The sequence below is a fragment of the Cnephaeus nilssonii genome (assembly GCF_951640355.1).
Source record: "Cnephaeus nilssonii genome assembly, chromosome: 13".
Taxonomy (NCBI): Eukaryota; Metazoa; Chordata; class Mammalia; order Chiroptera; family Vespertilionidae; genus Cnephaeus; species Cnephaeus nilssonii.
This window is the reverse complement of record NC_137084.1, coordinates 28805661-28832399: the sequence shown is the minus strand read 5'-3', so window position 1 is coordinate 28832399 and position 26739 is coordinate 28805661. Positions and strand designations below refer to the sequence as shown.

The 26739-nt window shown below is 50.2% G+C and overlaps 1 protein-coding gene across 6 annotated transcripts in view; it reads left to right on the top strand.

The window, feature by feature from the left end:
• NAV2 (neuron navigator 2) overlaps window positions 1-26739 on the top strand; it is a 370532-nt gene that overhangs the window by 209409 nt on the left and 134384 nt on the right. For all 6 annotated transcript variants that reach the window (XM_079786933.1, XM_079786930.1, XM_079786929.1 and 3 more), the window contains exons 7-10: window positions 2777-3878; window positions 8813-8925; window positions 13578-13686; window positions 15524-15913. In XM_079786933.1, the coding sequence (XP_079643059.1) occupies window positions 2777-3878; window positions 8813-8925; window positions 13578-13686; window positions 15524-15913 (1714 nt within the window). The remainder of the gene's footprint in view (window positions 1-2776; window positions 3879-8812; window positions 8926-13577; window positions 13687-15523; window positions 15914-26739) is intronic.

The following is a 26739-nucleotide window of genomic DNA, read 5'->3' as shown; positions in this document are numbered from 1 at the left end:
TGTATGGTCAGTGGGAAATATGCCTAAAACTTCTTTGGGGAAGAGCGGTGTGCCTCTAGATGTGACGTCGTCGTTCCTGTAAGACTGTTGCAACCCGCTCCCAAAGTCCCCTTCTCCTGAGCACTTACTTCCTAACAGAAGATTCAGTGGATTCATGAATGGCGTTGACTGTCCTTTGTCCCTCCCGCTAGGATGTCCGCTCCAGGAGGGCAGGGATCTTTGTTTGTCATCCATGTATCCCGAGTGCCTAGAACCATGTCTGCACATACTAAGGTGCTCATTGAATGAGTGACTATTGATATGAATGAATATATTGAATGAATGAATGAATGAATGAATGCTCTGCCCCAGGTCTGAGCCCCCCCTGGTAAAGGGAAGACAGCTGTCCTGAGAGAAATAGAATTGGGCATTGGAAGGGCATTAGGATTTCCTCCAGAGAGCTGGCCTCTGGGGTACAGGCTGCCTCCTTTCCACTGTCTGGGCTGGCTCAGGCCTCACCTCGGATGTCATAAACACACCTACGCAATAGAAAGGGCGATGCCTGGAAAGCACTCTCATCCTTCACGTGGCTGTTGTTTACATGTTTTCTTCCTCAAAGGAGGTCGCTGTGATATGGTCCCGCAGGAGCCCTGTATCAGGAGCCTTGGGCTCCCATCCCAGAGATGTTCGCTTCCAGCTGCATGAGTTAGGGTCTGTCATTAGCCCTGCCTGAGCCTCAGTTTCCTCATCCCTAAGGTTGGGCAGTTATCCCCTCTTCACCGCATGTGCGCCTAACACTGTGCCCCGACACCCCGAGGCCCTCTGGAAGCAGCGCCAGGCTGTGAGAGCTCGGAAGGCAGGCAGTGTGGGTGGGTGCCATGAGCCTGTCTCCGAGACAGTCTCCGGCCTCCCCAGGAAAAGATCCAGCACCGCCCCGTGAGTTTTCTTAGGGAGGATTGTGCAGCACCCCACCCCCACTCCCCATCCCAACCCAAATCCCCAGTAAGTCAGGAAGATGTATGTGTTTTAAAACATTGGGAGGTCTGCTTTGGATCACCCTGGGCTGTGGCTTCCCTGAGCAGCTGAGAGCAAGGGAAGCCGTTCCCCTGCCTGGAGCTCTCCCCCCCACACACACATACACCCCACCCCCCGCACCGCGCGTGTCCCACACAGGGGCTGCCTTCACTCCGCTTGGGCGGCCGTTGACTTTTAAATCATAAAAAGCCGCTCTGTACACAGTTTACTCTGTTGCTAGAAGGCAGCGGAAGATAGGTATTAGAGAGAGAGAGAGAGAAAAGAAGGAAAGAAAGAGCAGAAGAAGCAACCGTTAATCCTGCCGGCTTCTGGGCACCGGAGCAGTTACGGATGACAAAAGCTAATTAGAAACATGAGCAGTTTAACCAAAAACACTTGTGACAATTGGAAGGACAGCTCCTCCGGTAGGAGAGTTTTTCACAGGGAGTTGTTTCGGGAGAAAGTGGCTGCCGCTCGGTAAGTCGTGTCACTCTGACTGCAAACAGGGGCGTGCGCTCTGGGGTCTGAAGTGCCGCATCCGTCTGCTCTGTGCACCGGGCGGGCGGGTGGGCGCACGCGGGTGCGGGTGGGCACGGGGCTCAGCCGCCACAGGCCTTCCTGCTGCCTTGGCTCTGAGGGCGCCCTTGGCCCTTGCTCGCAGCCAGGACTGCGTGGTTCTGGCTGTTCCTGAGGAGGGCGCTACGGTGCTCATGTCCGTGATAATGGGCCGCCTTGGTGGTGAGCAGAACTCCAGTTGGGAACCCGCCCTTCCCAGAATAAATTCCAGTTCCAGTTTGGAAATATGTTGAGGCTTTTCTGAGCAGAGTCTGGCCGGGGACATCCCCACTGAGCGGGCAGGCGGAAGCCTTGACTTTCAGATAACCCGTGACAATGAAGCCCCATGCACAGCTTATACGCTAAGCTGGAAAGTCTTTCCTATTTTAAGTCTAGTCTGAATTGTGTTTGTAACGCTTTAAAAGTGCCAAACAGGGAAAACGGATCTGCTTTGATAGGACTTAGCAACTTTTGTGGGTAATCATCCTTCTGTGAAGATTATACTTGGTTTCTTTCTTTTCCTTCACCACCCCCCCCCCCCCCAAATATTTTTATTGATTTTTCAGAGAGAGGAAGGGAGAGGGAGAGAGGAACATTGATGTGAGAGTGAAACATCAAGCGGCTGCCTCCTGCATGCCCCCTATGGGGCATGTGCCCTGACCTGGAATCAAACAGGCAGCCCTTTGTATAGGACAGGAGGGTGCCTAACCAACTAGCCACACTGGCCAGGGCCTTTCCTTTCCTTTTTTTTTTTTTTTTTTTTTTTCCTGTTCTGTTTTAATGTATCTGCTATATTGTTTTCTTAAAGTTGGGTTGGATAATGCTCAATTGTTTCCCATAACTGGGAACTGGTGCTGTGGGCTGAATAATTCAAAGCAGTAGACGTTTCCTACATCCTTCCTACAACACCACAGTGGGGGTGCAGGTGTGAGTTTGTTTGTTTTTTTCCGTAAATATGTGTTGATTGTGCTCTGTGCGTGCACATTTGATGCTCAGATCAGCGTGCCTTTGCACAGCAAGTGCGGAAATGTGAACTGTGAGTGATGGAGAGCAGGAGGAAGTCGAGGAAGGATTTAAAATTAACCTCAGGTAACGCACAGAGCAGGGAGTTGGGCCCTGAGGCACTTGGGCTGGACGTGATCGGCTGAGGAACCATGGCCGACCCTCCTTGCCGTCAGTGAGGCCCGCCCGTGTAACTCAGTCTTCCTTCTCTCTCCCATCTCCGCAGAGCCCTTGGCCAGCCCAGCCTCCTCCCACCCCGGGATGAGCGAAAGTGCACCTGCTTCTTTCGAGAGTGGCAGCAGCTCCACCCTTGCTAACTGCGGTGTCTCCTCGGCCATCCCCCAGCCCGGCGCTGCCACCAAGCCCTGGCGCAGCAAGTCCATCAGCGTGAAGCACAGCGCCACGTCGTCCATGCTCTCGGTCAAGCAGCCTGTGCCCGAGGCCCCCAGGCCCAGCCCCGAAGCCTTGAAGCCAGCGCCCAACACCCAGAAGTCCATGCTGGAAAAGCTGAAGCTCTTCAACAGCAAAGGGGGCTCCAAGGCAGGGGAGGGCCCGGGGTCTCGGGACACGAGCTGCGAGCGGCTGGAGATTCTGTCCAGCGTCGAAGAGAGCGAAGAGATGGAGGCCAGCGGCCGCACGCTCTCCACGGCGGGCCCCGCTTCCAGCAGCCCCAAGATCGCACTCAAGGGCATTGCCCAGAGAACGTTCAGCCGGGCGCTGACCACCAAGAAGAGTTCCCCGAAAGGCAACGAGAAGGAAAAGGAGAAACAGCAGCGGGAGAAGGAAAAGGAGAAAGGCAAGGACCTTGCCAAGAGAGCCTCTGTGACGGAGAGGCCGGACCTCAAAGAGGGGCCCAAAGAAGACCCCAGTGGGGCAGCCGCGACCGAGATGCCAAAAAAGTCCTCCAAGATCGCCAGCTTCATCCCCAAAGGGGGCAAGCTCAGCAGTGCCAAGAAGGAGGCCCCGGCCCCTTCCCTCAGTGGAATACCAAAACCGGGGATGAAGAGCATGCCCGGGAAGTCCCCAAGTGCCCCTGCCCCTTCCAAGGACGGGGAGCGGAGCCGGGGTGGGAAGCCGAGCTCGGGGCTCCCCCAGCAGAAGCCCCAGCTGGACGGCCGACACTCCAGTTCCTCCTCCAGCCTGGCGTCCTCGGAAGGCAAAGGCCCCGGCGGGACCGCCCTGAACCACAGCATCAGCAGCCAGACTGTCAGTGGGTCCGTCGGGACCACCCAGACCACAGGAAGCAACACCGTCAGTGTTCAGCTACCTCAGCCCCAGCAGCAGTACAGCCACCCCAACACTGCCACGGTGGCGCCTTTCCTGTACAGGTAGGAGCCGCCGCCCGCCCTTCCTGGGCCATGGACAAGGGGGCCTTTCTGGTGGCTTCTCGGTGATGGAGGGCAGGAACCAGGACTGCCCTCCGGGAACATATAGGTCAACAGCTGAGGTACCAGGGATAAGCTCTCACCGAGGTAGAGGCAGTGCGCTTGAGGGAGCCATGAATACTGCAGGGCTTGGGGAGGGTCGGAGAAAGCTAAAGAGAGGAGGTCAAATCTGAGCTGACCCGGGATGAGTAGGAGTGCACCAGGCCTGTGGGAATGGGGAGTGGGGGCGGAGGGGGGGGCGTGGAGGTGCATTTCAGAAGCAGCAGCAGCACGAGCAGGTGCGTGAGGGGTGGTTTGGTGTCACTGCACAGGCTCCCACATCAGCCCATCATCCTGAATGTACTTTAAAAATGACAAACCCAGAAGCCACCCTGCTGAGTAGCGGAGGCTTCTTCTCACAGAGGGGTGGTCTTGGACGCCGTTTCTCACCACAGCACACAGAGTAAGCAGGGTTCCAGTCCCTGCTGTGTGCTGGGATGTCGGAGGAGAGAGCAGGAAGAGGGAGACGGGGAGCGATGAGAGGGGCTGGTTCTAGAAGAGGGAAAGAACCCAGGGTGTATTGAAGAGACAAGCCTGGGTGTTTGCATCTGACCATCCTTCTGTCTGTTATCTGTCCCTCGGTCTCTGGCTCTGATAGCAACACATCCCTGGGAACATGCGCGGAGCCAGGCGCTGCTCGCTCTGCTCTGTGTGGTTCTGGCCCCGTGAGAGCCTCTGGCTGCTCAGCCCCCACCACATGCCTTTGCAGAATGCAGACACTGGCCGGGCACTACTTGGTGCATGTGGAGGAGTCCTCTCCAGCGGATGGAAGCTCCCCTAGCACTGATCCTAAGGAAGCCCCAGAGCTGTGCTCACAGTAGTCAGCTTGATCCTGAGCTTCGGACGTGTCGTGTCCTTGGCCACGCTGCACAGCTGGATGATAACCGATACCTCTACCTAGCAAAAGGGGACTAAGGATTGAATGATGGAATGTCATATAGACTCTCATTTTATAGTTTTCACCCTAAGGACATACACATACACAGCTGTACACACACACTCATACGCCCATAGGTATGTGGAAGTACATCAACAGTCACATGTAAGTGTGAGCACAGGTACACATTTGTATATAAAGTGCCAGTGCACATATGCACACATGTGTGTACATAGCTGTTCATGGGCTTAGACTCGTGCCCATTTCCCTCTCTCCTGCCTGAGTTGTGTCCTAGGAGATTGTTAGCACTCCTGCCAATAGCTGCTGGCAAGACGGACTGGAGTGGCTTCAGAGTAAAGCCAGCCGGGTCCAGCCAGTGAGGCAATGTCAGGCCTGAGGGTCACGCCCGAACCTTTTAACTGGGAGCTAGTCATCTTTTTATTAAATCACGTCATCAGCTCCGCTAACAGTCCAGAGAAGAGGGCCAAGGCTTAGATAACGACTCAGCGCTCGTCTGCACGCACAGCTTTTAATACATTTGTTCTCTGAACAGTTTTCAAAATTAAAATATATGGCAGTCTTTGATCACCATCAGTCCTATTCCCCCCTTTTTTGGGGTCTGGAATCATTTACAAGTTTATAAAAATATCTAACCTTTCTTTAAAATTTAAAGCTTTTTTGTTTTGTTTTCTTTTTGTTAATACTTACCTGAGGATATTTTTCCCATTGGGTTTTAGAGAGAGTGAAAGGGTGGGAGAGATGGGGGGGGGGGGGGGGGGGAGAGAGAACGAGGGAAAGAAATATCAATATGAGAGAATCACATCAATTGGTTGTTCCCCGCATGGACCTGACTGGGGCCAGGGATCGAACCTGCAACCCAGGCACGTGCCCTTGACCGGGAATCAAACCCTTTACCCTGCTGTGCACAGGCTGGCACTCTAACCACTGAGAAACACTGGCCAGGGCAAACATTTCAAGCTTTTTCATGAGAGGAAACACTCAATGGTAAAGAGCAAGCGTCTGGCAAGTAGGAGGAAGGAGAAAATTCTGTGTGTATCTGTCAAGCCTCATGTTAAGCTTCCCCAGTCTGATGTCCCTCTGCCCCTCGAGGTGCCTTTGCTCTTTAGGTGAGGCAGGCAGAGGCTGGGAAGAGAAGCGCTGAGATGGAGTCAGGACCCCTGGCCTCCGTCCCTCCTGCAGCACCCTGTGTGGTCCTGGGACTGGCCGCAGGAACCGCCGCTGCGTGAGCACCAAGTGTCTGCAGAGACCCAGCTAAGAGCTCTTCATGCCTCGGCTCATTTCTTCATCCCCACGTTTCTATGAGCTGCCTACCTGTTTTGAAATCCTCGTTCTATAGCTGAACAAGCGGAGGCTTAGAGGAATTAGATAACTTGCTCTCAGTCACAGAGCTAGTAGCCAGGAGAGCTAGTGTTTAACCCCTCGGCTCAGTGAGAGAACGTTGCTGGCCACTGCACTGTCTCGGCTCTGCAGGTCACTGCATCTCTGCGCCGGATTGTCTCCATCTCTAGAGTGAGAGACTCGATCAAAGAGGTTTTTAAAATGGTGCAGACTTCCTTTATGTGTTAAATCGCTCTCTCCAGTTGATGGCTCACTGTATGTAACCTACAGAGCTCTCCCCAAATCCTCTCCATGTTAGTGATTTTACCAGGGGATGAAAGGAAGATAAATCATTTTAGGGATCACTCAGAATGAATTCGATTTATCAATGTAGAAGCAACAGTGAACGCCTCTATCACTTTTATGTCGTTCCACATGTGGTTTTTGTAGCAGCCAGGAGAGGTCGCCGTTGTTCCCACTATACGGATGCTGGCCCAGAGGTTCAGAGGTGAAGTGACTTACTCCGATGTGCATGGCTATCAAGTTACGGACTCCAGACCTGAAGCCAGCTACAGGGTCAGGCCCCAAGTGTGATGTTCCTCCCACTGCCCAGCACCGTGCTAGACTTAAACGTTTCTTATTCATTCATTCAATGCATTTACCCTGCCTTGAGTGCCTGCTCAGAGTGTGAACTTAACAGACGGTGTTCTTATGGGCGCATGTCAAAGAGCCAGTCTTCGCCTGCAGAGCTCTCCATCGAGTTGAGGAACGATTTATTAATTACATCAGAGTGTAGCAAGCAGGCCTCAGGAGAATAAGGAGTGCTGTAGACACGCACACGGGGTGGCGTGATCAGCTGGCTGATGGCTAAGCCAGGCAGGGCTTCCAGCTCAAGATGACTCGGGACTGCGTCTTAAAGGCAGATTAGGAGAAAACTAAAGAAGAAAGAGGAGCGGGTACTTTAGGCAGCGGTCACAAAAACTACAGAGACAACACCGCCAAGGGCATGGCACGATCTGGGGATGGAGAGGAGCCACGTGTGGGTGGGGCAGAGGGCAGGCCTGGCAGGAGATGGGGCTGGGAGTGAAAGAAGACTTCCGTGACGTAGGGCACCTTCTACCACAATAAGGAGTGTAGGCCTTATTCTGTGGGAAATGGGAAACCATGGGAGGCCTTTGATCAGAGGGTGATGTGGTCACATCAGGATCACAGAGAACAGTGGAGATGGTGTGGGTAGAGGACCAGACCTAGGGACAGCCTAGGATAGGGCCCATCTCCTGCTTGGGCCCCAAAGGTAGTATAAAAAAACGGGAGTCTCAGGATGAGCCGGGCTGTGGCCGAGGGAGCTCCATGCCTCTAGACAAGCAGCCACCACGTGGCACCGGCAGGTGGAGCTCATTCAATCCAGAGTTTCTTATTTTTACTGGGGAAGGCAGAATTCCAGCTATTTCTTGTGAAATCTCCCAATTTTTAAATGTTGAAACTAATTCAAAAGCTTTAAAATAGTGTGTGTACCAATAAGAATGAAATCTGTGGGTTGGTTTCTACACCTGGCTGCCACGTACAGCCCCTGGGCTGGAGGCAGCGTACCTGTTTACAAAGCCCTCATGGGGCCGAGGCAGAGATGAGGAAAGCTGGGACTCTGGCCAGTGGATGGAGAGGAAGACTGGGAATATGAAAACTCTTTAAAGGTAGAGATGACCAGAAATGGGAACCGATGGCTCCAGGCCAGAGGGAGGAAGACTAGATAGATGACTTAAGGGTTATCAGCACATTCCCCACATTTAAGACAATTCTCATTCTTGGCAAACGCTTTCTTCATAGTCAATGAAATCTGGTTGTGAATTAGCTCAGGATGCTAATGAATTAATAATGTGACACCTGGGGTTATGCATCTGCGTGCCGCTATACATTTGCATGCCCTAAATGAACAGGGGTAGTCAGGGCAAGAACACATTGCATGAAGCAGTTGCCTCAATTGGCTTGACACCTAAGGGCCTGGAGAAGGTTTGGGGAAGTACACATTTCAGTCAGATGTTGAAAGAATGATCAATGAGACCTTTCATGTCAGCAGATCTGAGCTGTGAATCAGACACCTGGAGGGCAAACACACCTGCTTGGCACGAAGTCCTGACTGGTGTGTCACAGTCACCTTTCCAGAGAGCCCATGCCAGGAGGAGTGGGGTGGGGTGAGGAAGGGGGCTGCCAGTGGAGTCATCTTATGCTTGACTTGCTGGTGTTGCTGGTGATGTGGAAGTCACTGTTTGGCATTGACTAAATGGCCCAAACCACCCAGTATTCTCCAGCATTTTTCCTGCCAGACCTGGCGCCCTGATGGGGACACAGAGGAGCGTTCCCCAGTGCAGGAGAGCAGACCCTCCATTTGGGCGATGAATATTTCATCTTTTCCAGTTTGGTAGCTCTCTCTGTTTCTAGGACATTGCTCCACATGCGCTAATGAATTATTTAGCGTCAGTCTGCTGGTCTGCTCCATTGTAAAGCTTCTTGCTGAAGGAGGAGCTGGGGGTTTTGGGGGGGTGGGATGCTGTGGAAAGACTGCAGTGGTCCAGACGTGGGAGTTACCACTCATGACAAGCATCTCTGCTTTGGTTTGTGTGTGAAGGTCCCAGACAGACACCGAAGGGAATGTTACCGCCGAGTCCAGCTCCGCGGGGGTGAGCATGGAGCCCAGCCACTACTCCAAGAGTGGACAGCCTGCCCTGGAAGAACTCACCGGTGAGTGTGGAGCCCCAGAAACTCTGTCCCTTGGCGATGCGGCCTCCCGTGGAGCCACCTGCTGGGAGGGCATGAACCCAGCATGATTCGAAGTTAGTTTGCTGTGGCATTGATTGATGAGCTAAACAAATTTATTATTTTTCTTATTACTTTTCTTCTCTTTCTTTCCTGTTCTGTCTCTCACACAATCTATTCCCTCCTCCCCAGAATTGTACATAAGTCTCTTTCTTGTTGGCAAATCATCTTTTAAGATGCGTCCCATTTCATGCGTGTGGGGACACTGGGCTGCTCTGACACTGAACTTTGAAGCACCTTGTTTACTCTTAAAATCTCTTTCCAACAAAAGTTGGGACTCAAAATACTGCCTTTTTTTCTTTCTTTCTTTCTTTCCTGTATGGAAACACCAATTGAACATTGTTCTCAGCATCCTCTATTAACTGAAAAGATTACAGTATGCTGCTTTATTAAAGGGGCATTCTATAAAGACATAGAATCCACAGTTGTCATGTAGTTAATTCCACAAATATTAACGCTACACCATCAGCCTTCATTTAAGGAGAAAAGTTAGCATCTGAGTTAGAATGCCTGCTGCAGTGCATTCTGGGTGGCCACCTCTGTCTCTCTTCCCCACCCCCAGCTCTGTGCCCTGGGTTCCAGCAACTTCTAACCAGGGAAGTGAGTGGTAAGCACTTTTAGCAGTGGCTGTGTTAGTCTCCTCTCTTACCACTTCCAGACTTGGGCTGGAAATTGAGTCTGTGTTTGAAATCCATTTATTGGACGCACTGCCCATGACCACGTCATTTAAATAGCCACTCCAGCAGCGGCATTGGTCTGCAGCCCGTATAACCAAATCTTACCCATCTCACCAGTAGCTTCGAGGATTAATTTCCAAGGATCATCTGAATCATTTAACTATTTCCTTTTGGTTTTGCCGGCTGGGCACAGCAATGGGGCAGAGAGTGCTCGTGCCGTTGGTGAGTGATCCATCTTCCAATCGTTTAGGGTCCCACATGTAGGATGGATTCCGCTCGCTTTTCTCCAGGGTTTGTAGCTCCCTTGCACGCATAGGCGGGCACAGATAGCCCAGGAAAGGGACCGAGGGAAGGGTGTGGAGCTCAGATGCCTGCTCAGGTCTCCACACATCCCAGCTCGTGTTCTTACGTGCACACATCAAGAGAGCGAGGCCAGGCTTCAGAGCCCGGCATGGATCAGATGTGTGTCCCGAGGAGCCACATGGATGCGTGTCAGGCATGCGGTTCAACAAAAGTCACATTTGAAAAAGCAGCCACCAGAGAACATTCCGCATAACACATTCTGCAGCATGTGATCCAGTAGCAGCCTGTGATCGCTAGCTTTTCTCCTTCTGCCCATCTCTCCGCTGCCGCGGGACTGGGAAATCAGCAAGAGCTCAGAGATCCAGAGTGCTGTCGGCTGCTTTGGGGAACAGCCCCGCGCAGCCAGTCGGGCCTGAGCAAGCCCTCTGCCCCATTAAGTTAAATGGTGTTGGTGGCTAATGAACATTTCTTCATGGGGTGACTTGTCTTGACATTCAAGCAGTAGGACTCCTCGCATGTGTGACTATGGGGTGAATCATTTTGTGGAGACGCTGCATGGTGGCAACAGGGTTGAATTTAACTTTTCCATTACTGATCTCTTGAAATGAAAACGAATGGTGTGTTTATTTAGGAATGGACTTTTATGAGGCTGTTTGATCAGTTGCTTAGTTCTTCCCCATGCTTATGCAAATAGATGGATTTTCCCGTGGTGCTTTGTCATGTACATAGCATTACAGTTAAGACCGCGTCTTGGATTGTAGAGTTTGGAGGAACCACACACTCCTGTTTGTTTACTATCCAGCCTGTGAATCCCTTCTGTCACTCACTGATGACTCCTCTTTCAGATTCTGCTTGGGTATTTCCTGTGACGGGAAGATTATTCCTTCATAAAGCAGCCTTTCCATATTTTGTGGCTTTAATGGGTAACAGAGTTCTTTATTCTTACATTTCTAATCCCTGGATAGAATCCAGCTTCCTAAAGCCCACAGACAATGTCGATCTTTACCATGTAGCAGCTTGTCCCTTAAGCCTTCCTCTTCCAAGTAAGAATCCCAGGTTCCTTCCATGTTCAACACCCTCACCCGGCATCTCTAAACACAGCCCTTATTGGGTCAGAATGTGCGGTGTTCTCTCCATCATGGCCAATGACTTGAGGGAGGGCTGCCCTTGGCTAATGCGAAAGGCACAAGTGGACGTGGAATAGCTTAATTTTTATGATCTCTGTACATGAACTGAAAGGATCCTGCTCTCTACACTAGAGCATGGCTACCAGGTATATTGTTACTTTGTTTGGTCTGAGAGCTGGGGATACCATCAGGCATCTTCCAAGGAGGCAGAATTGACAGTTCATAACATGATCCCTAAGCAGAGCAAGTGATCACTAGTTTGCATTTCTGTGTCACCCTTGGAATCTGGTGTGTATAGGGCTGTGCGGGAAGCGTACATTTCCCAGCAGGACCCCCAGACCCTCCAAGAGGGAACCAGGACAGTCGAATCTAACGAGCCCTCATTTTGTGCCAGGCATATCTTATGTGTCATCTCATCTGATCCCCTCCTACCCTTTGAAAGGAAGGATTTTATCCCCATTTCACAGATGTCCTTTGGAGAGAATAGGTGACTTGTCCAAGGTCAAGTGGCTGATCTGCAGCCGTGCCACGATTCAGACCTTTATCTCTCAGAATGCAACTCCCACACTCTTTCTTCAGCCCTGCACTGGCCAAACATCTTTTGGACAATAAATATTTCTTGGGCATTGATAGATACGTGTGGGGGCTACCGAATACAAAGGGGAGATGCCATCCCATCTCAAATTTCTTTGAATTTCTGAAGGAGAGTTAACACAAGCAACCATGTCATTAATAGGGACATGGATCAGTAAAATAATTATTAGACTTTGTGTGATTAAGCTAATTAATGAAGGTCATTAGTTTCATAATAAAATGTTGGCTGCAGGGGCTAGAGCTTTCCGTAGGATCTTACCTCTGTTGGCAGCCTTACTTAGATGAAATGTGGCCACGCCGGCAGCAGCAGATGTTTCATTATGGCCCGGGAGATCGATGCAATTACATTCCTCCAGGGCCATTCCATCACTGCTTTCGTTCAAAAACACATACCTACAGAGATGTATTTTAAAGAATTGGGTGGGAAGTATAAGTCTGACCACTTTTCAGATAAGAGGGGGGGGGGTGGGGAATGCCTTCCAAATTTCTCTTGGTTAAAAAGAGGGAGAAAATTGAAAACACTTGCCTATCCAAGGATAGAGAGTTTGCTATAGCAAATTTCCTCCATAAAATCACATAACTGTTATTTAATCCATTCCCCAGCCTCCGGGCACCACCGTGCTGAGAACAACCTAAGGAGTTTGTCGTCTGTCTCAGAAAGGTTAATCCTATGACGTTTCTTAGCTGTCTGTTGTCCTACTAATGACAACTGCTGGAAGTCCCACTTAGCGTCTGATGTAGATTCCACTTCCTGCTGCCCGTGTAGACCATGTTCTCTTTGGAGATTTCTTTTAAAATGTTGCTTCACACTTGAAATGGTCACAGGTGTTTAAAGACCCTTGGTTGTGGCTCTTCCGTCTTCTCAGCGGCCCCTGAAGGTTCTCTGAGGGAAAGATGTTTGATCCCTCTCATTGTTACGTGGTCATTCCCCTCCTCCTCTTCCCTTTGTAAGTCCAAACACAACAGAACAGCCAGAGCGCCGAAGCAAGGCTGCTCCCTGTGAGAGAGACATGGCTTCTGCCTTGTGTGGCCTGCATCTCCTGGGACATCCGTGCCAGCCTGACCTCTCCGGGGCCACGTACTTTGTGGAAAATCGTGCCCAGAGAACGGAAGTCCCTTGTCTCCCAAAGCGAGGCCCTGAGTCTTCCTGGGGGCTCCCTGCTCTGCAGCACCAACAGCCATGGCCAAGAGTTGAAACTGGTGCAAATCCATGCCCTCGATCCCCAGCCCTGTGCCATTTAGTCCCCACAGTGGTCCTTCAAAGTCAGTTCCGTTACTGTCCTCGCTTTAGGGTGGTGGCATCAGAAGGATGGAGAGGGTCGGCACCTTCTCCATGATACCACAGCCGGTGAGTAGAGGAGCCAGAATTTAAGATGGCATAATAAAGAAAAGGCAAACCTCTCTCGGTAGACATGTTTGTGCTGAATAAGTACAGATCTTTTAGCCACTCCGAGTCCCTTTGTCACATAGGGCCGGTAGACAGCAGTGTGTATCACCAATGGATGAGAAAACACCCACTTTCTCATGGGCAGAAAATACTCCTGGGAATCGGACCTCACATGTGCATGTCTGTATTGGAATCAGTGTGACAGTGTATTTACATCGCAGACTAGTTTCTATGCTTCTCCAACGAGCTTGACATCACTTATTTTAGGAGGGATTTAGAGGGAGAAGAAGCACTTCTCTCCTTGGATTTAACACTCTCCTTTGGACATGCATTCATTCATTCATTCATTCATTCTCAAATCCTCTGAAGCACCCGTGGTGAGCCAGGCCCTGAGCGTGGACCACGGTTACATCATGGACACAATTACTGCTCCCATGAAGTTCACCATCAACCTGGGAATTAAAGCAGTCCTAACCCTCGTCTTTCCAGGGGAAGACCCCGAGGCCCGGCGACTGCGGACAGTGAAGAACATTGCTGATCTGCGGCAGAATTTGGAGGAGACCATGTCCAGTTTACGGGGAACTCAGGTTACACACAGGTATCTGAAGTGTGAATTATTTTACTGAACTAGCTGGTAACTTGACGGTCAATGGCTTCTCCTGTGTTTGTTCGTGCCACTGAGTTGGCTAATAATGGAATAAATACCCTTGATTGCCAAATGTGCTGGAATTGACAAAGAATGCCATGCAGTGGGCAGAAGAGAAGTGTAAGTAGCAAGAATTAGTATGGACAGATTCCCCCCAAAGCAGGAGGCTGCTAAATCCATTCAACCAGCTCCATTTAAATTCCACTTTGCGTGCATTTTCCACAACTACACTGTGCTGTGGAAACGAGCAGGTGAACTGTATTTGACCTGAGCGATAAAGTGAATAACTCGAATTCCTGTCCTGTCTTCTGATAGTCATTACTCTGTAATGCTGTTAGTCATGTGCGCCTGTAAGACATGTAAGGTCATCTTTATAAAAATGCATGGTCGTGTTTGAACAGTGATCTCGTTGGATGAAATCTAGCATTACCTTGGAAACATATATCAGGTTGCTTTCATTGCTGAACAAGAAGCTGAAAAGGATGCAACCCTAGGACACCCTCCGAGATTTTGGCAGAGTGGAGATTTACGGCCTGTGTCTGGCTTTGGTAATCAAGGCCAAGTCCTAGGTACCCCCGCTCATCTCCCAGGCTCCCCTTGGCTTCTCATCTTCAATCGCTTTGATAAATGAATTAGCAAGGTGACGGCAGGGCTTCCCCACTGCCCGCTGTTTTGGCAGATGGAGGTGAAGCACCGTGGGTTCCATCTTAAGTAAGAACGGGGCCCACACCTTAGGGGGGCCCAGGCCTACGGAAGGTGAGGCCGCTTGCAGGTTCGGAGGGAAACAAAAGCAGCGGAGGCACCAAAAAACTTGATTCTTCCAGAGGAGAGTGAACTTGGCGTTGGTGAGGGTGGCCTTAAGCCTTTAGCTTTCTGATGGCATGGAGCCATGCATTGGACCCTGGGGCTCTGTGATTAGATATAAAACGCCCCTGTTCCCGCCATAATCACTGAAATGGACCAACTGTGGGTTCCTTGGCTTGGACTAGGACGATAATGACAGAAGGGACAGCGTCCGTGGTTTCTCCTGCCGGAAAGACTCCCTCTCGCTCTGCGCAGTGGGAGACCCCATGCAGCTCTGAGGAGGCGCCCCGCCTGCCTTGACTGTGTCGGGGCTGAAGCACAGGGGACTGCAAAAGAGTCTTCCCGGTGCCAGGGACCCATGTACTTTGGTTTATCCCCCAAGTGATGTGATCTCAAGCCCAGGCATGTACCACTGTTTTCAGCCTTATGCCCCAGGTTTAGTTGTCATTTGGGGCAAAATGTAGAAGCCAACCTGGGGGGGGGGGGGGGGGGAATGAACCTGAGAGAGTTAGAAGGTCAAGGCTGCCCCTGCCTGCTCAGTCAGGAGGGGCTGAGGGAAGGAGGCCTGGTGTCAGGAACTGCACAGGGGACAGGTGCGTCCTGCCCTTGGGAAGGGGGAGCTGTGAGGCAGCATCCCCGGTGGGGACCTCTGTGCCCGTTGTTGTCAGGGCAGCATTTTCCGTGTCCCTTCCTGGGTTAGAAAGACGACCCCAGTAGCTAAGGTAACGGCATCAAGGTCATGGTCATGAGTGCCTTGTGCCGTGTTTTGGTGGGAACAGCCTTCACTGGGCTTTCCCGGATGCTGTGTGGGTGTGCATCTTCCTCTGTTCTGTTCTAACAAAGGGTTGTCCATGGGCACCCGTTGTTCGATCCTGTCTTGTATATGGGAAATCGTTCATGATTTTAAAAACATTAAAGAACATATAAACTGCAAAGGATTCTGGGCACAGTGGGCTCTAACCTAAGGTGGCTTTTATGTGTTCAGCACATTAGAAACCACGTTTGACACCAACGTCACCACGGAGGTCAGCGGGCGCAGTATCCTCAGCTTGACAGGCAGGCCCACTCCTCTGTCCTGGAGACTCGGCCAGTCCAGCCCTCGGCTCCAAGCGGGAGACGCTCCCTCCATGGGCAACGGGTACCCGCCCCGAGCCAACGCCAGCCGGTTCATCAACACCGAGTCGGGCCGCTACGTGTACCCTGCCCCTCTGAGGAGGCAGCTGGCGTCCAGGGGCAGCAGCGTGTGCCACGTGGACGTCTCGGACAAGGCCGGAGACGAGATGGACCTGGAGGGCCTCAGCGTGGACGCCCCCGGCTACATGAGCGATGGGGACGTGCTGAGCAAGAACATCCGGACGGATGACATCACCAGCGGGTGAGTCCTTGGGGTTTCTCCCTTCACAGAGCGGGAGAAGGCTTGGCACCTAGTGTTTGTTTGTTTATTTGTGTTGGCAGCACTTGGAGTTCTCTGGAGCTCATCAAACTGCCTACTTCACTTTCTGCCATCCACGTCCAAGGCTGTGCGGTGCCGAGGGGAACCTTCTGGGAGAATCATGTGACTTGGGCCGTGGTCCAGGCTTGGCAGTTCCTCACTGGGTGGTTCTAGCAAGGCTCCACCTGCAGCCAGAGTGACACTTGACAACAAACCGCACGGTGTCAGTTCTTTAATCAAAACCTGGCACTTAGCGTGGAGTCCAGCCTCCTCAGCATGGCCTACCTGGTCCTACGGGGTCTGGCTCTTACCTGACTCTTAGATCGCACGGTTCTCCACCCTCCCCACTCCCTGCTTCTCCTGGTGAAGCTGTTCCTTCCAGTCCTCAGTCTCATCAAGCTCTTTCCTGCCACAGTGCCTTTTGCACCCTCCGTTTCTCCGCCTGGATTCAGTTCCCCACATCTTTGCATGGCTGGTTCCTTCTTGTTGCTCAACGGGCATCTCTTTGCAGGAGCCCAACCGGACCGTTCAACTTGAAGTAGTTTGTGTAGCTTTGCCCCTTACCCTGTCCTCTCCATCACCCTGTCTTGTGTTCCTCTGAAACCTTATCCCTGTTTCAAATTACTCTGATTATTTGTGTATATTTTATGGTCTCTCCATCCCCTCCTGCTTGCAATAATAAGCTCCATGAAACAAGGACATTGTCTGGTTTGTGCACTGCCAGACGCCCAGTGCATTATACATCTGGGAGCTTATAGATATTGCTGAGTTGAAGAGCACATGGATTCATGGGCGACAGCACAAACCCAACTTCTCTGTAACGAGCTGCTTGCTGCCTAAGCCACGCTGTGACCATGTGCAGTCCTAGGCCTCCCTCTGGTTCTTGGCTCTACTCCCCGATCGCGCTGTGTAAACCGAAGATGCATCTGTGTATTCCACTTGCCTGAGACTTAATCTGTTCCCCTCACTTGCACGGGAGTTTTCCAAGATCTTTCCCTCTTCTAGCATTCTAGCAGCCAAAATTATTGACAATAAAAGTCAGGCATAAAACGTATGCCACTCGTTTCCATGAACAGTGATCAAGAACCCATGGGTGAATCAGTATTTTCATAATTGAATAATAGTTAATTCTCCCACTATGTACCAAGCCCTGTGCTAGGTGCTTTATGTATATTACCTTCTTCTATCTTCACAGCAGTCCTTTGAGGTAGTTGCTATCACAATCCCCATTTTATGGATGAGTAGGCTGAGGCTCAGGAAGGTAAATTAACTTGCCCAAGGCCCTGCAGTAGTTAAGAGGCAGAGCCCAGGCCCAGCAGCTCCAGAGCCCTGCTCCTTAGCCACTGTGCCTCACCATCGTGCCCAATATCTCATTGCTGCATTGAAATGGCACAACTGGAATTTATTTCAAAATTAATTTGCTTTTGCTTAGTTCTACCAGTCTGACTAGAAATGTTCTTTGAGTTAATTAAAAGTTTAGACATAGAGGTGCTTTGGCTTTCTGCCTGTTACTTTAGAACCATCCTGTAGTGAAAATTTGGATGACAAGAGCCACCAAACCCTTATAACCTAACAAATTTCTGCCATCCAGAATGGCTGGGAAAGTTGATGGACTGATAAATAAAATGACCCCGTTAACCTTAGGGCATCATTTTGTGTTTCTAGTTTTTTGTAAACCTACAATAACCTATGGCTATTACTAAAATTAAGCTGCCTGTGATTTAATCTTCTCATTATTAATTAGAAGACTTTTGGAATCCAGCATGGCCTCAAGGTTATCATTATCAAATCTCACTGTCATATACTACCAAGAAGTTTTCAGGTTACTTTGCGACTTTTGTATCCTGTAATAGAGTTTATTTTATTGTTGGCTCTGTCTCTGAATCCCCAGTAGATGGTCCGTGTTGATTTTGATGTAGTATTAACAGTTTCCACAAGGTGGAGACATTGAAACACTAAAGCTTGAACCTTGGTGAGAAAGTCCTAGTTTCCTTGGCTACTCAAACCAGAGCCTTCACCCCTGCTAAGAAGCACAGATGTTTACCTTTCAGCTCCTGCTCTGGGAAGCTTACATTTATTTTTATTTTTTTTTACCAAGTGAGCTAGCTCTCAGAGCAAGTGTAGATAACAGTGCGGACATGTAAGCAAACCACCCGATTACTGAAACTGGAGAAATCCGGTCTGGTTTTTCTTCTCACATTCTCTTAATGTAGAAATTTACCTCCCAAAGGAGGAGAGATGGCCCAGATGGCACTTACTGCTCCTCCTGGTTGTAACCTTCCAGAATGCGAGCTACGCATGACTCCACTCTGCGGGAATGCATGCATGTGTTTGCTTTGGGGCTACGGTTATCAGTTTGCTTCACATGCTGAGTCCAGGGCAAGTCATTGACTGTCCTTTGTACTCATTCCTTTTTCCTTTGATAAACACGACAGGGTTGTAGATATTGAAGGACTGGTCACTTAGCCTCTGCTTCAGAATCTGCAAAATAAGTCATATTACCTAGGCGATCTGTGTAGTGGAAAGAAAACAGACTGAGATGTCAGACACCGGGAGCTTAATGCCAGCTCAGCCCCTTGTGAGCTCTGTGGCCCTGGGCATGTAATCTGCTTCACTGCGCCTGGAAGCACTAAGCACTGTCATTAACATGGTCCTTAACCTTCTAAGTTAGGCCTCTCTGTGAGGTTGCATCTGATTAATGGCAAATATCTGATGAAGCCACAGAGTCTCAGACAGGGTCTAGGTATCTTATCAACCTCAAACAGCCAGGCACTTGGAAACAATGAAATGATTCAAGTCTTCATCCAGATGTGTGTTTGGCTTCCTGGGGACAGCCTTGATGTATGAGTAATATATAAACCCCTGAGGAAGCTCTTTGAAAAGAGTTCTTGTAAAAGTTTACAGCAAGTTTATTTAGAAAGCCTGGTGTGGAGTAAATTCTAGTTTCTGAAAACCTATGGCCTTTGTTTTTAAAATGACACCTACACATACATCTGCTTGGGGTAACAGCTATCTTTTGATGTCTGCAGTGCATCGTCTCCACTGGATAGTACGCACGTGTGTCTGTGTGTATCGTTCAGGTCTACCGAAGGTGGGGCTGAAATGACATTAATAAGAACCTAGTGCAGAATGTGTGCGCGCCTGTGTGTGTAAATTAACTCCCTGTGTGTGCCAGCCACGTCTAAGGACTTTACAAGTCGCCACCTGACCTCGCCACTTCCTTTTATTAGATCGGTAAATTGGGCTTTGGCTGCAGTGAGTGGGAAAGAGTTTAAAATAACAGATGAAGATATTTCTTACTAAGTTTTGATCTGTGAAGTCAAGCCATCTACTCATCTTCTAAGCATTCAGGGTGACATATGGTGCAGAATAAAATTAAGGGGACAGACTTAGCACCCATATGTTTGGAGAGATGATTGTTTTTCTTTTCCAAGGAGGCACTGAGCTGTATAATCTTCCAAAGTATGAATATACATCCCCTCCTGGGGAAAAAAAGACCATTTACATTTAGCATCAGAAAATTGTCCAAGCCCCTTTGATGGCTTCCCATTGCCTGTGGGAACAGATCTCAACTTCTTAATAGAACATGGGAGGCTCTTTATGATCCTTCCCTCAGCCACCCTCTCTGACTTAGCCCTGGTCACATCCCTCCTCACACCCCCACACGCCCCACTGCTCTAGGCTACCTGCCATTCATTACAGAAGGCTCTTCCCTGCATTTGCAAAGCTCTGTGCCATCAGGACATGCCACTTCCTCCCTGGAATTCCTTTCCCACCAAGCCCATCGGACTGACCCTAAAATAAACACCACCTCTGTGATGCCCTCCTGACTTTTCCAGTCAGAGTTAGCTCTGCCTCGTGCGTTCCTGGTGGCTTTGGTTTACAACCAACCTTGTGGGTGAGCCTTTCACTTTGCGTGGGAAACTGTTTGAGAGGGGCTGGACAGTGTTGAGGAAAGAGCGTGGTCTTAGAGACAACAGATTTGAGTTTTAGTCCTGGCTCTGCCACCTGAACTGGAACAAGTTCTTAATCTTTGGGAATTAGAGGTAAGACTTGAAAAGCACCTGACAGAGTCTGAGATGCTCAAGAAATGGGCAGTGTGTGTGCGCACGTGTGTGCACGCACGTGGGTGCATGTATGTTTCCTACTCCAAACGTGTAGGTCCTAGAAGGCAGACAGTGCCCATTATTTTTCTAAACTCAGAGACTAGTACAAATAGGTATCTGATGATTATTTTGTGAATGGTCTATTCTGCAGCCCTACCCTCACAGGACCTTGGCCTTATATAACTTGCCACCACCAGCTGTGTCACTCAATGGTTCTATTTACTGAGCACTTGGGGAAATCAGCTTCACCTCTGGTGTCTTTTGGTGCAATACGTAGCTCCACCTAGTGGCCAATATAGGATGTGACACTGTGGTTTTGATTGCTTTTAACTCTTAAGAGTCCTTACATCGGTTTACAACTGAGGGCCAAGGAAATAGACATTGTAATAGTTGGCTTGTCTTCCGAATGTAGCCTCCTGAGTAGTCTAGTGTGGGAGAGAAAACGGGGTTTTGAACAAGTTGGGCCTCAATGCTGACTTTGTAATGGCTGACGTCATCCATGCCTCCGTGGCAGGGATTCCTACATCAACAGGTACCATGTGCACACTGGTGCCTGCTGGGAGACTCAGTGCCTTAGCAACTGAGGAACTCATCCTTGCTGAAGTTCTGGTAGCTCATAAACATGTCAGGGTATGTCTTTATCAGCTTGGGCTGCCCTAGTGAAATACCATAGCCTGCGGGCTCCGAGCAGACTCATTTCTCACAGTTCTGGAGGCAGGAAGTCCAGGATCACAGTGCAGCATGGTGGGGCTCCACAGAGAGCCTCCTTCCCGGCCTACTCTGTCCACGTGGCGGAGAGAGGAGGCTCTGGTGTGTCTTTCTCTTCTTATGAGGGCACCAATTCCATCATGACATCATCAAACCCAAACACCTCTCAGAGGTCCCACCTCCTAGAACCATCATATTGGGGGTTGGGGCTTCAACACATGATTGGGGAGGACACAAATGTTTAGTCCATAACGAGGTGTTTCATGCTTCCAGGCATCACTTACATGTGCAACACTCTGTGCTTGGGTTGCCTTTTCGTTACTGCCTACCAGGTTGCCTCCTTGCAGAAGCCTTCCCTGATTCTGTCCAAGAAGTGGCAGCGATTCTTTCCTCTGGGCTCCTGTGGCACTTAACATGCCCATAATAGCACCGGTAGCACTACCTCAGAATTATAAACATCTGTGTGTGTGTGTGTGTGTGTGTGTGTGTGTGTGTGTGTGTGTGTGAGAAATCAAACAAGGCACCCATACACCAGTTTTAGTGCACTGATTATGAGGAAGGAGCCCATACCCATTACAAGCCCTGAAAGGTTAAGTCAAACCTATCTTAGATGTTTGTGTATCTCCATCGGCTGGCCCAGTGCCTGCCTGTTCCTTAACATGTTAAGCGCCATGTCGATCACTGGTGACTGACACTATACTTTCTGTCCGGAAGACAAAACAGGCTGGGCGCTTAACATGTTAATAAGTAGTCAACACATATTTGCTGAATGAATGCTACACCTGGCCTTCAGCAGACCAAGACCAGTCGCCTGCCTCTGAATGAGTACGTGCCTAAGACGGAAGCCCTTAAGCTTGGGGCCCAGCCACGTACTCGTCCTCTCCTTGGCCCTGTCTTATACTGTCCCATTATTCCAGACCTTGGACCACCTCAGCCCCAATAAGCCGGGCAGTGACAGTACAGGAGAAAAGAGGCAGCTCGGAGAGTCCATGTGCCATGGGGTCATGGAGATGGAAGTGCCTCTGTTCTTTTTCTTCATCCGTTGACCACGATGGGACAGATGTGCGAGGTGTTTGTCACCAACTCAGCAGAGCACACAGCAGGCAGCCTGTGAATCAAACATGCAGCACCGATAGCAAGAAAGGCTTTCTTATCTGGTGACTGTTTCTCGTGGCCTTCCCAGGCCAGACCTGAAGCGACCTTGACAGGCTGTTGTTCCTGGCAAATTGATGGGAAGGAGAGGAAGCCAGAAACTCCTTACAGCCAAAAACGCACCCCGGAGCCAAGACAAATGATTTTAGGCAAGGCCGTCCAGGAAGGCGCCGGGTCATGGCGGGTTCCAACAGGGCGTGGCGGGCAGCTCTGGGATTTGACAGGAGGGGCTCTTGTTTCTCTGGGTGGTTCCCTCTGAAATGGTCTTGGCTTGTGCAGCTCTGGGAAGGCTTATGAACTCCAGGTTGCCAGTCAGCCAACTGCCGGGTGGGCCTCAGTGGGGTTAGAAAGGTTTACCTGACGTGGGAGGGTAAAGACTCAGCTCTGAAGACAAATCTTTAGGGCCTTGGGCAAATCACTTGGCCCTAATGCACTGCCATCCTCTTCAAACGCGCTCTCTCTCTCTCTCTCTCTCTCTCTCTCTCTCTCTCTCACTTTCTCTCTCTCTCTCTCTCTCTCTCTCTCTCTCTCTCTCTCTCACACACACACACACAAGCTACAATAAAAAGCCTCTAGGCCCAGAGTCGCCCACTACGTTGGAGAAGGGGCTGGGCCAGGCCCTAGTCAAGGGGTCTTTCTATTTCCCTCTTCTCCCCTCAGTGGCTTCTCACTGACAGGTCTTACCGATGTACGAATTCACAGAAACCATAAACACCACTTCCTGTCTGATGTTTTCCTTGGTGTTAAATATCCCAGGCAAATACAATGAGCCCTGTTTTCACAGGCAGCTCTGTAGGGAGAGTAAGCAAGAATAGGGAGTCATGCATGGGGCAGGGTTAATTTCCCCAAGTGTTGCCCACCCAGTGGCAGCTCTCCCTGTGTGGTTGTGATGTCATGAGGCATGGGCAATGTGGCAGCTCTCCCTGCGTGGTTGTGATGTCATGAGACATGGGCAGTGTGGCAGCTCTCCCTGCATGGTTGTGATGTCATGAGGCATGGGCAATGTGGCAGAGTCATGGCTCCAGCTACCAGTCTCAGTCGTCCCCGACGGCTGTGGAGGCATCAATTGTCTGCTTCTTCTTGCATCCACCGTGGGCCCACTTGATTTACAGAGTGTGAGAAATCTATTGGGCTTTATCAGGCTTTATCAGCAGCTGGAGAGGCACTTTTATCAGAGGAGAAAGAACAACTGAGCTAATAACATGCCCAAAAGTGGAGAGATTATCCAGCTTTCTCTCACTTACCCTCACCACTGTTTGTGACTATGGATTTAGCAGGCAGAAACTGGGATAAAAAAAAAAAAAAAAAAAAAAAAGATTTATTGGCCAACAGCCTCATGGAGAAATGAAGTGTGGTCCCACCCTGACATGGGCAGCCCGGACTGCCACTCATAACTAATCGCCTTGTGAGTTATGGGTAAGAGAGGAAAAAAGGGGTGTCTCATCTTCTCAGGGAACCAGGATTAGGCCCGGACTTGAATTTCCAAGGTTGCTTTGAGATTTGAATCCTGTGGGGAAGGAAAAGGAGAAGGGAACATGGGTGCTTTGGGAGAAGAAAGTCAGGCCTCAGCCCTTCTTGAGTGGTCCCTGAAGGGGCTGCTCACCCTCTGATCCTTGGCAACACCCTCCTGGTCCTGAAGCTTTCCAAAGCGCGGGCTCTCCTGGGAACTGGCAACCATTCCTTTGGCCTGCCTTCCGAGGAGGCTCCAAGCAAAAGGCAGTAAAATTCCATTTGGGAGTGTTTATTGAGTTTGTTGTGTACTAGAGACTATGCCAAAGGCACTGAGCCCAAGGGGAATGAACAAAACCCAGTCCCCAAGTTCTAATACCATGGACAGGAGCTCACGGAAAGGAAGTGTGTCAATCACTACAGGAGTGCTGAGCTGCAGAGATCAGTGGGGGAATCAGTGAATTCTGTCGGGAGAATTGACAGAAAATAAAGAGCCTACTGTGCGGTAGGGGCAGTGGGACGAGTGTAGTTGTGGAGCCCGAGCTGGATTCTGGGGCTGGCAACACCACTCCTAGCGTGTGTGCGGGTGCAAGCTACTGAATGCCTCGTGGCCTCTCACAGGGGAGATTGTGCCTGGACAGAGCACTCAGTGGATGTCACTACCCTAAGGTCTACTAGCAGCAACAGCATCTTGAAAGGTGAACAAGTGGCCAGGCTGATCAAGGTCAAGAGCAAGGGCATGAGAACATATGGATGTGGGGCATGTTTTCCCGAGAATGGTGCCTGGGAAGGATTGGAGAGTCACGATGGGAGCGGGTGGGCTTGGTCAGAAGCTATCAGGGTCCAGAGAGTGGGGACGTGGCTCTGTGTGAGGCCGAGGCCCTGGGAACAGACGCACAGAGGGTTCGAGGGACTTTTCACATGATTCAGCCTGACATGGGGTCATTTGACAAGGAGCACGAAGGTGTCAGAGAGACAAGGACAATTCCCGGGTTGCAGCCTGTGCTGAAACCAGCTGGGAAGTAGTTGACCTTTGTCCTCAGCACCCTCAGTCCATTTCCGGTGCTCCCTCTTGCCTGTTGACACCCACCCAGTCCCTCTGACTGTCTCAGGCCTCAGAGACCAGGGCTGGCTGAATGTTTAAGCAGAGCAGCCTGTGGACTGTAATTCCGGGGGCTTTGGGGAAACCCCAATCCCACAGCCTTCCTAGACTTGCCCTGGAGAAGAATGGGGCCCAGTGCGGGAGGTTCACTGTGCGTCAGCACTTAATTCTAACGCAAGGCGGGTGGCAATAAATGTTAACATTGACAGGCATGATATGGGGGCTGCAAGAGGGATCTGAGAATAGAGCAAGCCAGCGGGGGCCTTTTATGTCCTCACTTCATCCTTCTGGGAAGCCAGCTTCCCTCATCTGCACATGAGAATAATTTGCCTGGAGTTGCTGTAATGAGATAACCAACACGTGCAAAGTGCTGGTACCGTGCCTGGGGTGCTATAGATCCTTCCAATCATCCTCATGATAATGATGAGGCCACCAAGATTAAATGGGACGCGGTGTACACATACTCCCTAGTTCAGTGCCTGGTGCAGGATGAGAACACTCAGTATATTTCATTCTCTTCCACCCTTACTCATTGCCAACCCTGGGGCACCCTCTCCTTACAGTGGATGGGGTTTGAGATGAGACTGTAACTGACACTCACATGACAAATACGAATACCCCTAAACACTCCAGCTGACAGACAGACAGACAATCGCTGTGCTGGGTTTGCAAACCCTGCTGTGGTGAGTCAGACTGAGCAAGGCACTCCTTCCTTTCCTTCCCACCCTCTGGACCGCCTGCTGCCTGTCGAGGTAGACTTCCTGCCCTGCACAGGGCTCTTCATTGGTAAGCAACGTCAACATGGTGACATGTGGGCATGACTCGGACTGGCCCTGGGTGTTTAACAGGGAGATTCCACCTTGGGTTCATTAATCAATGCTGTAGAGCAGGCGTCCTCAAACTACGGCCCGCGGGCCACATGCGGGTGTTTTTGCCTTTTTGTTTTTTTACTTCAAAGTAAGATATGTTCAGTGTGCATAGGAATTTGTTCATAGTTTTTTTTAAACTATAGTCCGGCCCTCCAACGGTCTGAGGAACAGTGAACTGGCCCCCTGTTTAAAAAGTTTGAGGACCCCTGCTATAGAGAGACTCTGTATTTTTGTTATTTCAAATCAACAAACATCTAACAAATATCTCCTTGCTCCCAGGCTGTTCTCTGGGGTAGGACAGACGAAACTTGTTCTTAGGGCTGCCCCATCTGGTTCTCGTTATTTTGGGGGTTCACTTTTGGTCCTTATAGGTTCTCCTCAGGATAAACTTGGCACCTGTGAGCTCGCATTTATTGAGAGGTAGTTACACATACAGGAGAAACATCCTCCAGCTCTGTAGCTCTCGGTGGGTGGCGGGGGTGTATTGCACCCCTTCCGTATGCTGAGCATCGTAACTCCCAGACCCTAGCTTTGTACGACATCGTTTATACCTGACGAATAAGGAAAATTGTTACTTAATGGTTTGAAGCCCATGGAAGAGATGAAAAAGGTGGCCTGGCATTCTGTTGTTTCTTTCTCTTGGTGACCCGGAATTTCAGTGCCTCTGTCACTTTGCTGGACATTAGTTGGCTATTCTGTCGCCTCCTTCAGGACCAACCCCTTCCAGGCGTGTTCTGGTCTGCAGGCTCCTCTTTCTCTGCTCAGTGCTTCGCAGATGTGCCAGGAATGGGGAGAACCGAGGTGTCACAGAGGGACCCTGGGGTCCCCTTGTCCGGTGAAGCTTTTGCACAGTTTTGTTATGTTTTCGTGTAGCTCCCTCTAGAAAACCCAGTCCATATATATAAATTTTTATCTTACGCATATAAATCACTGGGGAAAAAATACCCTCCCCAGTTATTTTTCAAGGGGCAGCAGCTACAGAACCGCTCAACAGATTTATGATGGCAAGGTTGGAGGATACCAAGTTCGAGTTGAGGTGAATATGAGAAGAAACATTTGGATGAGGTTGGGAGGATTTGGCCCTGGGACAGTAAGCCCATGTTGAAAGACTCAGAAAAATAGGCCATATGTGCCTGTGCTCAGATCAAGATAAGAAACTGCAGTTTTGTTGAGCCCTCATGATCCTCCCATGATGCTGCTCGGGGGTCATGGGGTCATGGAAGACAGAAGTGGAGTCAGAAGACCTGGCCTCACGGTCTTTGCTTGCCATCTGTGTGTCCTTGGGGAAATCGCTGCCTCTTCTGAGCCTGTTTTCCATCTGTTAAATGGTAACCTTCTTCTAAGGTGTGTGGTGAGAAAGAAAGGAGATGGTTTGACACACAC